General features: G+C 47.5%; 1 protein-coding gene across 12 annotated transcripts in view; it reads right to left on the bottom strand.

Moving 5' to 3' along the window:
• TENM4 (teneurin transmembrane protein 4) overlaps nt 1–16,250 on the bottom strand; it is a 719,612-nt gene that overhangs the window by 107,437 nt on the left and 595,925 nt on the right. For all 12 annotated transcript variants that reach the window (XM_064576841.1, XM_064576836.1, XM_064576846.1 and 9 more), the window contains one exon: nt 10,010–10,195. In XM_064576841.1, the coding sequence (XP_064432911.1) occupies nt 10,010–10,195 (186 nt within the window). The remainder of the gene's footprint in view (nt 1–10,009; nt 10,196–16,250) is intronic.

Raw genomic sequence — 16,250 nt, 5'->3', positions numbered from 1 at the left:
AAGCCATCATCGTTCTTTTAAAAACCTTTAGTGGCTTTCTCATATGCTTCTGCTAAAGTTCACAATCTTGGTCTACAAGACACTGCCTCAATTGCGGGGAGGGGGGGGTCTTCTTGCTAAGTGGCCCCTGGACAACTCCTAGCATAACCCTCATCACACTTGTTGGATTATTTGTTTTATTAGTATCTACTCTGCCAGACTGCCGGCAATACAAGAATAGGAAGCATTTCTGTGGTGTGGTATCCACATTTTCTGGCACTTAGGAAGAGTTCAACATATCTGTTAAGTGCATGTTGTTTCTTTAGTCTCTACCGATGCAAATGGAAAACAAAGAACAAAAGTCGACTTGTCTTTGCCGGCATGATAGTTTAATCTGACAAGTCCTGAGTTTGCACGGTACAGGTCTCTGAAATCTTTTTTTTTAGGATTAGTATCTATTATACCAGAAAGTCAGCAGGATGGGGGCCTGGTTAAAACCGAAATTTTGGTAAAAAAAAGTTTGTCTTTTAAAGCAAGTTATGATTTATTGGCCTAATCCAAATAAAGGTCTGGTGATATTTTCTGAACTAAAGATCAGAACAGGTGGTTTGAGAGAGAATATGTGTCACTTCCTGGTGAGAGTGCCAGTTTGGAAGGCATGGTTTGGAGGAAGAATATTGGAAATTATGGGACATTCTTGGTGAATGGTGATAGAAGATAGCAAGCTAGAAATATGGAAATTCAAAATCCTGGCTCCGCCACTCACTACAGCGGTGACCCAAGGTGGGCCCCTCAACTTCAATTTCCTTTTCCAATAAAATGAGTATAGTTATATCTTCTCCCTTAAAAAAATTCAAAGGACTTGCTTAAGACTCATGGATATGAAAAAAATTCAGATAGTAGGAAAAAATTCTACCAAATAGATGGTAACATTATTAAATTTAATCCATACTGAAGATTCCTCTGATTATGATTATGTGTGAAATGCACAGGGACTACACTCTCTTGCCGGAATGACTATATTCTCAGTTGAAGACCAGCATGTAAAATGCAAGGAACCCTGCTTCTCAACACCAGGCATCCATCTGATGGGCCCCACTAACACCTTTCCTGTACTTGGCAAAGATATTCTGGTTGGAAAGCATTCAGTCATTTCTGTTTGCCCCAAACCCTTTCCATAAGGTTTTAAACAGCAGTTTCTATCTCTTATTAAAAGCCAATTTAGCCATTTTCTTTACAATTTCAACAATGACTCTGGTTAATGAAGTTCTCCAAATTAAGGGTGAGAATAAGAATACAATGATAAAATAGCATCGCTAACGTTTATTGAGCATCATCCCTGCCTGTGTGCTAAGCACGTTGCAGTGATTATTTTGCTTGATTCTAACGCCAACCCTATGAGGCAGGTCCTGTTACCAAGTTCATTGTACAAGGACTCCCAAGTGAAGGGAGGTTAAGTAACTTGCCCAAGTTCACCTAATTCGTTTACTGGTGGACTTGGGATTCATTCTCAGGCGGTCTGACTTGGAAGTATTTGTCCTTAACCACTGAGCACATAATCTATGCCAGGTGATATGTTAGGACTTCAGGATAAAACGATGAATATGGCAGGATATTTCTCCTCAGGGGGCTTGAGGTCTTTTACGTGCACACATATCTGATCTTTCCCAGACTTACTCTTACAGGAATCAGGCCTATTTGGAAAATGGGACACTAGCTAATTAATGAAGATGTTGAAAATGGAATTACTTTGCCTATAGGGAACACTCCTCAAACGTAAACCTTACCAAACTCGGGCCTTCTCTGAAAAGGAAAAAAAAGAAAAACCCAAGCAAACAGACCACCCACTCCCTGAGGTCCCCAGTTGCCCAGAGCCTGTCACAGCATCTGACACACAGCACTAGTAGTACAGGTGCTTCATATGTGCTTGTTGGGTGAATGAACCTGACAACAGTAACGCAATGGAGTTTGTTCAGACGTCTTAGCTTGCTCTGGGGCCTCTTCTTTTCTCAGGCCACCCACCCTGGTCCTCAGTATCTTAATTCTGATGGACTAGGGGCTATAAGGGATGGGCAGGGTGACAGAAGATGGGGCAGAAAGAGTGAGGGGTGTATGTGTGGGCGCAGAGGGAAGGACAACGGCACAATGGTAATGTCACAAACACACTTTAGGGGGAAGAATGACGCTCCAGGTATATCAACCACCTTGTGACCAAAAACCCACCCTCTGGGCGGCGAATGCTGTGACAAAGCTGGGGATGTGGCAGCATCTAGACACCATGCTTCTGGGGTGTATATACATTGTCTATATACATAGTTCTTCTTTTATGCTCATACACAAACACACACACACACAAAGACAATAGGAAAATAGAGGAAGGAAGACCATACCTTTAACTACCCTATCCAGATAGTGCGCTTGGGGAATAAAAGACAGGACATTTAAGGTAGGATCAAGTAAGTGCAACACTGCCTACCACGTAACCATACCAGGTGCTCAGGGGACACGGGGGCATGCGCCCCACATTTGGGACAGACCTGCCATGGTGGGGAAAATAAAACCAAAGACAAGATGACAAGAGAGAGAAGGAGAGCAAGCACATTCTCCAGGAAGGGTCAAAAGGAACTTCAACTCATTCTATGGTCCAGGGGTTTGGAAATGTGATCGTATACAAGAAGACACAGGGATAGGGAAAACAGGAGAAAAAGGAGGATGGGAAGCTGCAAACGTGGCCATGCTCCTGCTCTGTCAGGTGTGTTCAATTTTTTGGAAAACTAGAACTTGCCCTTTGTCTACCCAGAGCAGCGTCCAACTTCCGTTTGGGGGAAGCAGCCATATAAGAACAAGTGTTCCCTGTCTGGGCAGAGGGGTTTCCTGGGAGCTGGAACTTAGAAATATGCAAACTTGGGATCATCTCTGATATGCACTAGGGAAGTGGGCCGAGTCTTTAGTCAAATACACCGCCAGAGTATCTGTTTGCCATTCTTGAATTTTCCATGGACACATGTGCCCACACAGACTTGAATGCGGAATGCTTGGTGTTCTAAATAAGATGCATTTCTCCTTGGTGCATCTTACAGGGAATATAAGGTGCAGGTCAATGGATGTCACTGTGAAAAACAAGAAAAAAGAAAACAAAACCTGACCACTTCTCAATGCTCGTTAACTCAAAAGATAGAATGATGTATGCTTTGTTTTCCAATGGAGGGGCTGCATTCAATCATTGGCTTACTTGGCAATCTAAGGTTTTGCTTCTCTGTGAGGATGGGTGTTGAACACTGCTCTAAAATAAACCCCACGGTGCATATATGGGGCTGTGTGTTGAAAGCAGGGCAGCCCTCTTAGTTCCCAGCATTAATCAGTACTACCATCTCATCTTCCCCACCTGGGCTCCTCATAGCTATTTGAGGAGCTTCCCTCCCACACCCTTTCTACAGCTCCCCACATGCCAGATCAATGGCCACCTCCTGAAGGGCCTGAAGCTTTCTGCCAGGCGGGCCTCCATCCTCAGCTTGATTTCACACATGAATCCAAAGCCCGTAACTAGGACTGGACTGCAATGCTGGGGCCTTATGTGGAAGCCCTAGGGTTCTAGCAATGGCAAGAACATTCTTCCCTTCTTCATAAAAAAATAAAAATTTATTTTTTCAGTCCTCTGGGTAGAGAAGACACTGTTGCTGGTCATCAATATATATTTGCCTCAAAAGATGGGTGGATGAGAGGCTATGTTTCTAGTTGAGGTTTCCATGTGGTCTTTGTTTCTAGATGAAATATGCTCCTGGAGGCTGCACAGCCAAGTGGAAAATTGGGAAGAGGAGATTTTAACTGGGCCTGTGTGCCCCGCCTTCATTCTTATAGACGTTATGGAGTCCACAAGAGCACAAGATAGAAGAAAGTGGAGGAGAATGGCATATTAAAGCAAGAGTGCATAAACAAAGCTGTGAAATGCTGAACAATGAAAGACAGGGCCAGCCCACAGATAGCATGGCCCAGAAGGCATCTCTGGCTAAGGTGAAGACTCTTCATTCTTGGTTTACCTGTCACACTTGTCTTAGTCAAGCTCATTCATCTCATTTTTCAGAGTGACCTAAAATTTCTTAGACATCACCTCCTGTGATATGTCACCTGAGAACAATAATACACAGGATCTCTGGACTTCCTGGCTCAATTGGTGTTCTTAGCTTTCAGATCTGTTGAGTTTTACAGAGAGTCACGATCACAGATTGTTGTAATAACTGAACTCGGCTGCAGAAGAGGTGGCGTTTCTCTCACAGGGTTGGAAAGGATGATAAGGCTGGGTGAGACACCATCAGTGGGATCCAAGTGGCCATACTGCCATGCAGCATCCACTCTGAGGGAGTTCTTGCACAAGCAAAACCTTGCTTTTCTCCAAACTTAACGGTGATATCCTGGCTCTGGTGATGAGGACAGATTATACCTACTCTGTAGGCTAGTCTCCCCAAGCCTAGGGGCTGACTTCACAGAGCTCTCTCTTCTAGTGCCATTTTTTTTTGTCATTTCATTTTTAAGAACAATTTAGTAATAAAGATCTCTATTAAATGTAAATATGTTTCTAATACCTTTAAAAAATGCTTACTAATTTCTCCAGATCATGGGCAGGAAGAGCAGCCGGGGAAGTGACTGAGGCAGACTCAGGTTGCAATCATCACTGTGGATTTCAGGAGGCAAAAGCGGGCATTCGAAACTTCAGATTCCGACTCCACAAACCACTGCCCTTTCCAACACAGTGACCCTGAGCCACACTGTACGTCCAGAAGCTGATAACAGCCAAATCCAAGAGTTTTCTGGGAACAGAATAGAGCTTCCTTCTGTTGAAGATGGAAGGGGTAACTGGATCTTTGAAGTCCAATGCCATTTATTTATAAAAGCCATATACAGAAGTCCATACTGTTGTCCATGCTTCTATTGTTTGAAAATCTTGGTACATATGCCCTTGAGTATAGTCACTTAAAAATCCACCATGATTTTAAAATAGTAACTTTCAGGAAAGATGATACAAAGTCCATGAGTTTGCACTTGTGGATGGTGGATTCAAGACTTCACAAAATTCCCTCATCTTTCTCCTCAGGACTTTGGGTTGAAGATGATGACAGCAGAGTCATCTTTCCGCTTAGACCATGCTTATTTTTTCAAGATTGCACAGATGTTTCTTATGCTCCTTCTCTATTCCTGTCACTATGCAAGAAGCTAGAGATGGTGGTGGCGCACAGCTGTTTATGATACAGACTCTGGGTCTTTGGCATGAGTCTGTGAGGTCTTAGATCTCTTCAGCATTTCTATGGCCTTCAACATGCAAACTTCTTTCCTTGACTTGCCTGCACCCAAACAAGGTTCCAGAAGTTTCTCTGAGGGTAACCCCAAGAAGCTTTAGGGGTCCCCTATCAAACGCTGTGGAGAGCGTGGCTAAGGTTCTTCACTGTCATTCTCCATGAGCCTCAGTTGACTCTAATAGCTGTATCACTGGTACACATTAGGCCAGATTAAACAAGGATCATTATAGCAGGTGATGGTTAGGGTGCTTATAATCATGTAAGTTCTTTAGATGTTTGACAAACCATCGAAGAGATGTTCTTGTTAAGATCTTGGATACATTAATCCCCTTTGCTTTGGATGAAGGATCAATGAGTAAATGGCCAATGGCACCCACCTGAGAGGGACTCACAAAGCCTTACTAACCTCCTTCCAGTTTCCCACCCCTACCATGTGTGGGCTAACATCTCCCAGAACCAATGACTCATCAAGCTCTTGCTCTGATAACTTAGGGTAGACCCCTGTCCATTTTCTCTTGTCCTTGTCAGCAACTGTCCTGCCAGGTCACAGGTCCGGTTGTGAGAGAATGCTTTGAAGGACGAGGGTCGGGCTATCACACAGGCTCTGACACCTTGTGAGGGTCTTGTAAACTCTCAGTTAAGGACTGTCTGGTTACAAACGAGAAACCTGAGAGCTACCATTCAAAAGTGGACAAAGAACTCTAGAAGATTGTGTGGCCTTTCTTTATAATCTCTTTTTATCGTGAAGTCTGGCTGGGCTCACTTGAACAACTGCATCATCAGAGTATTATTTTGATCTTAACTCCCAGAGGAGGATTTGTGTAAGAATCAAGATTTATATGATTGGACAGCTCTCCTGAAGCCCAGTAATAAAATTCTGTGTATCTGGCATCTTGAACAATCACAGCTTTGGGGTCAAGGTTGGAATTTTACAAATGTAATCAGAAGCTGGCATTTCCCACATGTGTTTTGAGACTTTATAGACAAGGGGCACTGAAGTGAATAAAATAATGATTGTAGAAGTGATCAAAAATGATAGTACTGTTTTCGAAGGAATAGGAAAAAAATTAGACACCTTCTCAAATTTAACTATGATTCTTAGCTTTTTCTAAAGAATTGGGAGGTCAAGGCCCAGACTTGAGACCCATGAAATTCCTGGAAAAGACATCCCTGAATATACTTTTGATGACTCTGTGTTGACCATATACTTGAGAGATAGAGCGTCAATTCATCTTACCTTAAATTTTGGATTCGGAAAACTGAGTTTCATGTATGCAAGTGGGAGCATTACTGACAAGCAAGAACAAAAAAGAAAAATCCCTTCTTATTTGTGGGATATTTTTAGGAGCAGGATAACTCAGTTTTGGGATGATGGATGTGCAGTTCTGTGGCCAGTGGAGGAGGAGGCCAGAACTTCATCACCCCTGGAGGCCTCCTCCAGCCTCCCCCATTCTGTGATTCACGGAGGGAGAAAACGAAGCCCCTAGCCACCAGGTGGTCTGCCCATGGCCCTTTCACCAAAGACCTTTCTTGAAGATGCAGAGACAGATACTTCCCAACATGAGGAATTAGGATTCAATGTGAATATTCTTGCTTTTTGACAAAAATACTGCCATTAAAGAGGATGCTACCATCCATTTCCCTTTTGTTCTGAAAACCAACCTCTTCTGGAGAAAAATCAAGTAGCCTCTATAAAAGAAAAGAGGGACCAAAGCCTCCTAAAGGAGATATTCAATTCCTACTATAATAATCTGCTCTGGGAAATGTCACTGGGGTGAAAAGATTCTTAGGCTGGGGACTTGACCATAAGGAGCCCAGACTTGTCTTGGTGTTTAATGCCAGTTGGCAGGTCATCAAATCATTCTTTCCTGTTTATGGAGGCAGCGGTATATAAATAAACAGGCCCTCCTCTCTTACTTCTACTTGCATGGAGGTCTCTGCATTAGTGTCATGGATTCCAGCTTTTTCTCTGGCACAGGACATAACTATACTCCAGCACATGAACTAGCTGTGCTCTAATGACCTCTTGTATAGTAATGAAATCTGATAACAAGAGAAAATGTAATACTTGGAATTTCTAACTTTTCACACCAATAGTTTTTGTCTTTTCCTAAATGATCCTCAAAGGGAGTGAGGTTCCCTGGAAACATAAGCTGCTTCTTATTCCCAGCAAAGGTTAAAAAGGGGTTTCTCCTTCTCATTTCTATTCTGAAAGGAAAAAAGAAGGCACCACCATTGTTTCTCTCCTTTGCCTCTCCTACCCCTTCCCTTGTACTGAACAAGGTGATGGAGTGTTCCTTCAGCACTAAGGTGTTGGGTTTCTCATTGGGGATGCAGCTGGCCACAGGCAGAGACCCACGGGGAGCAAGTTGCCATGCGGGGAGATAAGACAGGGACAAAGGAAATGCTCACCACAAAATGAAAGGTAATAGAATTCTGAGCCAACGTCCTTTCATCTGAGCCACTATGACTAGTCCATTACTTCTTCAATGTCCTGTGACATTTTTCTGATATTTGTGACTGTCAACCTCCCTCTTGAATCGTGCACATTTACCTTGATGCATTTCTTATCTGCAGCGCAAAAAGCATCTGCAATCCCAAGGAGGAATTTGCTCTTAAAGAGTGACAATGGGTGTGCGGGTGTGCAGGGCTGGGGGAGGGGGTGGGGAGTGGGGGTGGAAGGGGGTGCTTTGACTTCTTGGCATCCAAACACACTGGATATTCTTCAGGCCAGGCTGATGAATATCCATCCACAAGACCACGAGATGCAGCACAACCTGCCCACCAGCCCTGGCATGAATCATCTGTGATTGGGCTCATGGAGAATTTCCTGAAATCCCTCATCATCATTTGACTAAGATGAGATGCTTTTATCTTATAAAAGTCTGCCATCCATAAACTTTTTGGAACTTGGTAAGGTGAGCTGAGGACTCTGTAATTAAGTGATAGAAAACAGAATGTACTCTCTCTGGGCTCTGCTTTTGGTTTTACTAAGGATGGGCCCCCTCTTCTGGGCTGGGAGGCGAAAAGGTCAGCCTGTCCTCAGTCACGGGGAAAAGGAAGGGTGAGGGGAAAGTGGGGTTTAAAGAAGAGGACCCCGCGAGTGACTAGGGCCACTTCCCATGAAGGGGTGTTCAGGTAGGATGACACGGACATGAAGAAGCCACCCAGAAGCGGGCATTAAGACACTGCGGCACCTTCTGCTGAGGACAAAGTGGGGAGGGCTGCCCTGGGCTCTGGAGCAGCTCTGTTAAGGGTCTGGGATGGGCAACTAAGTTCGCAGCTCCGAGTGCAACAGGAATGAGGAGGCATAGCCTCTGAAGGCTGTGAGCCAGATGCCTCGTAGAAAACCTGGCATCTGTCCTGTGGGCCGCAAAGCAAGCAGCTGGTACTGGCACCCTGCACCGAGGCTCTGGAAACCAGGCCTCAAATTCCTGTTCTTCTCCTTACAAGCTAAGTGACCTCAAGCCTCAGGTCCCTGAGAAGGAGGGAATAACATGCGTGCCTCCACAGGGGGACTCTCTGGAGTATGAAATCATGCAGTTAAAAGCCCTTAGCACATGCTTGGCACATTGTAAACGCTAAAAAATTAGAAGCCATTATTATTGTTAATAAGCACAAGGTCTTCCACTGCCATTTATCACCAGGGTGATGTTGTGGACGTGGGGATGATGAATATAGACTAATTTCAGATTACAAAACAAAAGGAATGAAGCCTTAAAAAAAAAAAAAAAAAAGGAAAAAAGCAGTGGCTCCATTTGCTCAAAATGTCTGTCCCTCAAAAGGTCTGGGGCTCGTCTCCCAGTTTCCGGAAGGCCCAAGAGGTGATGTTTAGAGCTGGAGAGGCACCCAGAATCCAGCCTTCCAAAGCCATGTGCTTGCCATCTGATCACAGACCCTCCCTTTGAAAAAAATGCAAGAGGAAGAAGTTAAACACACACAGACCAGTTGATTCAATAGAGAGCTTTTGGTGAGTGCTCCTTCCAGGATAATAAACCAAGCAAAACGTCTGGCTGTGTTTAAAATCAACAAAAGCAGCAGGCAAGGCAGGAAGAAGGGAACGGAGTGATCAGCTTGGTCCGAGAGCTGCCAAGAGCGCTGCTTCAGCAGAGGCGGCCTGAGGAGGCCCCAGAGAGCAGAGAGGAGACAAATGCAGACAGGATGGAGGCTGAGGACAGGGGAGGGAGGGATCCAGGCCTGATGGGAGGCAGATGTGGCCCAGGGCCCATGGGAAGCTTTCCCGAGGATCCCAGGCTGGTGGGGGTGGGGGCCTGAGAGCAGATCAGGAATTTGATCATCATGGCCACACTTATCGAGCACTCTACTCTGTGCCAGCCATTATATATAGGTGAGCAAACCAAGGCTCAGAGAGGCGTTAGGACAGCTCACAGCTGCTAAGTGGTAGTCGTGTGCCTTACTCCTGATCCCCAGCTCCTCAGCGCAGAGCCCTACTGCAAATGGCCCGGGGGGGGGGGGGGGGCACACAGCAAGGCACACGAACCAGCTAGCGGACATCTGGGAAATGCAGACCGGGAGGGAAAAGGTGAAAAAGGCCCAGTGGTGAGTTTAAGTCCAGTCGCTGCTTGTTAATGCCAACCATAATGTCGCCAGATGAAAGGACTTTGTGCCCAGCTCCCACATGCGGACAGAGGCAGCACGCGCCCCGCAGCAGACGCCCCCCCGCCGCCCCCCCCGCTCCCCGCCCCCCCTCCCCGGCCCCGGGCGTGGGCCCGCCATACCGATGGTGCAGTGCTCGCCATTCCAGCCGGGGCTGCACTCGCACTTGCCGTCGCGGCAGGTCCCATGCTCGGCACAGCGTGGGTGGCAGGCCCGCTGGTCGCAGGCCGCCCCCATCCAGCCTTCCTCGCAGCGGCAGGTGCCTCCCACGCAGACGCCATGGCCCCCACAGTCGGCAGCACAGATCTCTGTGGGGAGGGCGTGGGGGAGGGAGGGGAAAGAGAAAACACATTTTGAGCCGGTCATCGTCGGGAACAAGGGTCACACTTGGCTACCTACCTTGGCTCCTGGGAGGGACCCATCCGGATTCCGGAGGCTTGGGAGGCTAATCTCCCCGAACAATGACCCTCGGGTGAGAACAATTCTCCAGGCAAAAGCCTGTCCTGAGCCCGCTGCCCTTATCAAAATAGGCCGATGGAAGGGCTCTGCTCTGTTTGCTTTCCCCTACCACCAGCCCATCCCCGCTTTTGTGCTCGCCACTTCCAAGGGGGACCGGCCTTCTGAACAGATGTGAGGAAAAGTCACATTTAATTAAAAACTGGTAATGTGTGAAAACAAAGTGAGGACGAGTCCCTGATGGCCGAGGGAAGTGCTTGTGGGTCTGGCTGCAACACGTGCAGGGGGTCTGGGGCCCGCATTTCCTTCCAGCCTGACTGTCCTCCAGGCGGGGTGAAAGGGAGGCCAGCCCCCTGCACCCGTGGGGGTGGGGACTCTGGGGGCCGGTTCTGTGCTTTTGCTGCCCGTGCCCGTCGTCCTACACACTGCCCTGCCACTCTAATTCCAAGCACCGCCTCCATGGCCTTTCGGATCCAAAGCAAATTGCTGGGGGACTGCGTCACAGCCAGAGTCGAGTCGCCCAGCCCTTCACAAAGGCCAATCTATGACTTGGTGCAGTATGCACACGGCCCAATTCACAAGGCCTTGGGCACAGGGCCAGTGACAGCTTCCCTGTTACGCAGGCAGAGGTGGTGAAGGCTCCGACCCGGGTTTTTAGGAAACAGGTCGTGCAGCCGTGGCCACGGATGCTCTCTGCCAGGGCTGTGACAGGGACCCTGCCTGCAGTCTGTGCCTTATGGCCCAACAGTCTTCGAATGAAAACCCCAACGCTTTTGTTCTCTTTCAAACTAAATTAACTGGCACTGTGTCAGGTTGCATTTGCCCATGACAGCTTGGAAGATTCCAAGCTATATTCCTGGTTTAGAAGCTACTAATAGTCTAGTGATTTTTGGAAAAAGGGGATAAATCAAAATTAGATCTCAGAGGCTGAGACCTTCCATATCAACCTACAAGGCAACGGCTATTGATGTTTGAGAATTAAAAAAACAAAAACAAAAACAAAACCCCACAACACAACAGTTGAGTCACCATTTATGGGGTGTCCCTGTGCCCGACACCTTGTCTGGCACCCTACCTGGAAGGGACGTACTACACGCAGAGACACACCGCATTTCTCAGCTGCCCAGAGAAGAGTCCACTACAAAATGGGTGCAAAGAGCCCTGACCTGGAGCTGGGGGGCCCCGGGTTCTGTGCCAGGCTCAGCAGCTTCTGAGCTCTGCGACCACAGGCAGGTTCCTTGACGTCAGGGATGTAGCGAGTGTGGGCCGTGACGAGGACGCCTCACAGCACCTCTGCTGACCGTCGGGGCTGTGGCGAGCACCCAGTGAAGTGAAACGCAGAGAAGGGCATGGCAGACATGCATAACTCAGGACAGGTCTCTGAGGACAGTGAACTTTAGACTAGAGTCCAAGGACCAGGCGTGCAAGGCCCATGCCTGCTCAGCCACTCATCTGCGGTGTGACCTTGGGGACGTCATTCCCCCTCACTGGGTGTTGGGTTTCCTCATCTGCTTCAGGGGGAATGTGATGGCATCTAAGGTCTGTCTGGCTCTAAGACGGTGGGAGTCTGTGATATAAACACCCTCCATGTTATACAGCATAATCTACCCCCAAGGCTCAGCTCAAGGGTCTCTCCTCTGAGAAGTCTGTGACTCATCCTGTGGTTATTCTCTCGTTCCTTGCCCTTCCATGTTACATGGTAAACCGATTTTCTGTTTCTGTGCCTGTCCCGCTGTCAGACCAGGGATATCTGAGGCCGGACCGGGTTTTCCTGATCGCTTCTATGCTTGGTACCCAGCACAGAGCATGGCACAGAACAGACCCTTAGCTGAAGTCTGTGGGATAAGGGATGAATCCTTGGGTGCCTGGGGCTATAGGCGGCCTGAGAGTGTAAACCGATTCATTTACACCCTGCTCAGCCTGGCTGAGGGTCGGTCCGGGCCTGTCTCTGGTGAGCTGGCCTTACGAAAACCTCCCAGGTTGGGGTGGGGCTGTGGGCTAGTGTCACTACAGCCAGCAGCCCTCCAGGAATGTGGCTTTCTCAGGACTTTCTTCGAGCTTCCTTCCCTCCTTCTCACACAGACAACGCCTTGACACAGAATGACGACCTCCAGGCTCCGGGCCTTCCGAAGTCCTGTCTCTGAAATTTCTAACCCTTCTGCACAGCATTGACCCCTCCGTGACTCTGAAGGCAGGGCTTGCCTCAGGGCAGGAACTTTCCCCTGAGAGACTGGGGAGGGACAATTAGTTTAGCATTTGTTTGGCTTTACTCAGCACTTTTTCCAGGTGGCAGTTTATGGTGTAAAAGTAAACAGCAAATAGCGCTTCGATTCAGTGAGGTGTGAGCCAGCAGAGGGACAGGCTGCTGGGGCCAAAGCCTTGGTGTTTTCAGGCAGCAGGGCATACAGAGTTCAAGGGGGTCTAGAGCACAAGAGGCAGCCTTTCCCCAGCATTTGCCTGACTTCAGGCCGTAGCTAACAGGTAGGCCGTTCCTATATTAACCTGAAGGCAGTTGTGGCCGGAAGAGCGTCAGATTTAGATGTGATTCCAAATACGTTCTGCCAGTTATGTGACCTTAGGCAACCTATCTGATTGCTGAATTTCGTTTTCTTCTTCTGTAAAATGGGGATGGTGACGGCATCCCTTCAGAGGATGCCTGATATACAGTAGGTATCAACGCAGTCACACTGATTCTCTCATTATTCCTATAGGATTCCAAGCATGCCTACTATGTGCTGAAGACCGTGGCTGGTGCTAGGAGTACAGAGAAAAACCAGACCTAATCTGTGTCCTCTGGGAGATCACAAGCCAGACAAAGCTCAAACCGGTACTGGAATCCCACGATCATCCAAATAAATTATAGTGGTTACTGCTGCACCTTCTTGCTTATATGCAGTAAATAAAACACCATGAATTTTAGGATCAGACAGATCTGGGGTTTACCCTTGGCTTTGCCACTTATTGGCTGGGTGATCTGCCAGTGGCAACTTAGGAAATTCATTGAACCTCACTTTCTATCTCTGTGAAATAGGTAGAATAATTCCCATTTCACCCATGTCATAGGATTGGTGTCAGGTCAAATGACGTAGCGTGTGGGGAAAGACATTTTTGGCTTAATAACTAACACTTATATCAGGTTTTAGAGTTTATGAAGCACCTTCATATACAGTTTCTCTTTGAACTATCACAACAATGCTGTCAGAACCCCTGCTTACTATCTTTCCTAGAGCTGCCTCTTGTGCTCTAGACCCCCTTGAACTCTGTATGCCCTGCCACTACTGAGACCCAGAGAGCATCAGCGGATTCTACAAGGTCATATGGTCACGGGTATTTCTCCCTTGTTTTGACAATTCTCAGAGCCATGTGCCAGACTGACATTGTAAGATTAAGGAAACTGATCAGCAAAGAGGTGGGCTCTCCTTGTGGGGACTTCCTGGTTCTTCTAGCAGATCTGTCTCCTTTTCTGGTCCTGTTGCTTATCCTTTGTTATATCCAAGTCAGCCCCTGGATCGATGTCAAATGAAATGAGATCCCCTACATAGGAATTCCCAGACACTCAGTCTCACTTTTGTCATCTGGAGACTGCTGGGCTGTCCATCTAAACCCTCCATTTCCTCGCCAGTTTACACTAGACAAGCTCTCCTGGCATGAAGCTAAGGTTGCCTGGTGGCTGGGCACCTCTCCGTCAGCCTTTTACAAGCTGGGCTGTGGGCTCTTACACATTTTAATGGAAGGGGCCTAAACAGGGTGACCTTGATGTTTATGGGGTGCTAACGGATGGCAACACAACCTGTCGGTGTTCAGGTTCTCCTCTGCAGATGGCCTCTCTGCCTGCATGGGAGACGCACTGACTCCTGATGGGAGCAGAAATTGGAGCTGCTACTTTATCACTTGGCCCTGAGTTGTAGGCCCTGTTGCTATTTTTCTTATCTGTCTCACCGTTTTTTTTCCCCTTGAAATAGAAGGAACTGCTTTAGTTTTCCTTCTTGATTTTGCTTTGACATTAAAGCAGATAGAACTTCCCAGAGTGGTTGCTGGAAACTAAACAGGATGATGCCGGAAGAATGTACTTCAACAGGCCATCTGCCCCTTACCTAACGTAACTGGCACTCTGTGAAATTCGGGTCACGGCTCCTCTCCAGTCCCAGCTGCCTCACGTGTAATGTGGGGATCATACCAACAAATGGAGAGGGTTGTTGTAGGAATTACCCTCACTTGTTTAATTTCTTAGCAAACCCAACAGTAGGCACTGGGATCCGATGGTGATTGTGACAGGCATGGTTCTCTCCTGACCTCAGGGAGTTTACATTCTAGCACAGGACATAACCGCAATCAGTTACGCAAGTTAACGTGGGCAGAAGTGAGACTTCTCCAGACGGCCCGGCACACGGTTCGGGGTATAGTAAGTTCCGTACACACAGATTCTTATGCAAGAGCAAGGGAGGTGTAGCGGCAAGTGCACTGGACTGACAGCAGAACATCAGAGGTGAATTCTGACTTATGGAACATACCCGATACAAGGAGCACTTGATCAATGCCCGTTGACCTCCACATGATAAACACCAGAGCTTACGGGTTGAACGCTGGAGGTCTCGGGCCCCGAGAGGCATCTTTTCAAGTACTATGGAGAATATCATCTGTAGGGTAGACTTGGGCTCCGATTCTGACTCCCCAGTTTCCTTGGGTCCTTGTGGAGTCCTTGGAGAATTAATGACTCAATCTCTCTGAACCATACTTCTTCACGCCCAAAGTGAGATGAGTAATCACGGTCCCCCACTAGGTGAGTGGGGATAATGGAAGAAAAGGGTATACGTGAAAGGCCCCGTGTAACTTATGCTATGTACACGACCCGTCGATGAGGACTTAAGACATCTTGTATCAGCAGGACTGAGGGCATCTTCCTGAAGAGCAAAATACCAGCTTTTATAGTAAGCACCGTCGAAATTTAGGTATGCTTTCTCTAGCAGGGCACCATCAGTCAAGACCATGAAAACCCAGTTAGAAGCTGTATGTATTTGTAGCCTTGGCTTCCTCTTGAAAGCAGGTGAAAATCTCCAGCTGCCCTGATATTCTAATTCTGAGCCTATGAAGTGCTTGACAGAACCATACAGGACCCTGGAGATGAACCAGGTCAGGCCCAAGAACAAGTTAGCTCTTCTCGGAGGGAAAGCCATGCCCACACATCTTCCTTCCTGCCCTGCCTCACTGGTGTACATATGTCTGTCTTCTCTGCAGACCAGGAGCCCCCCTAATGGCAGGCTCTAGCTTCTTCTCAACTTGGTTCCCCGGCAGCAGGTACCAGACGTAGCACAGCGTGAGTTCTCAACAAATATTTGTTGAAAGAACAGATGAATTAAAAAAAAAAAAAAAAAAAAGCTTCGGGCGCCTGGGTGGCTCAGTTGGTTAAGCGACTGCCTTCGGCTCAGGTCATGATCCCGGAGTCCCGGGATCGAGTCCCGCATCGGGCTCCCTGCTCGGCGGGGAGTCTGCTTCTCCCTCTAACCCTACCCCCTCTTGCGCTCTCTCTCTCACTCTCTCTCTCTCTCAAATAAATAAATAAAATCTTTAAAAAAAGAAAAAGCTTCAGGGAAGAAGTGTTACGTCAGTTGGGCTCAACTGTGTCTCAGGGCCATATTGTACAAAATTTATTTGGTTAGATATATTCACACAGGGGCTTGGTCTCCTTTGCACCTAACCTTCTTAGAAACTCATCTGCAACCCCTGACTGGGAACTCTGTAATTTTAAAGGGTCTCAGCCGTACACCCTCACGCACACCTTCCTTCTTGCTGCTGCTCATATCACGCCCATTCTCCTTCCATGATGTGGAAGGGAGTAGGCACATGAGGAAGAAGTGGAAAAGGGCAGGGAAAGATAGGAGGCTTGGCTATTGGCTAATCGTGCCCCCA

Source organism: Mirounga angustirostris, unplaced genomic scaffold, assembly GCF_029215605.1.
Source record: "Mirounga angustirostris isolate CCGP_5_RB_7025 unplaced genomic scaffold, mMirAng1.0.hap1 SCAF_13, whole genome shotgun sequence".
Lineage (NCBI taxonomy): Eukaryota > Metazoa > Chordata > Mammalia > Carnivora > Phocidae > Mirounga > Mirounga angustirostris.
The sequence above is the reverse complement of the archived record's forward strand: the minus strand, read 5'-3'. Positions and strand labels throughout refer to the sequence as shown.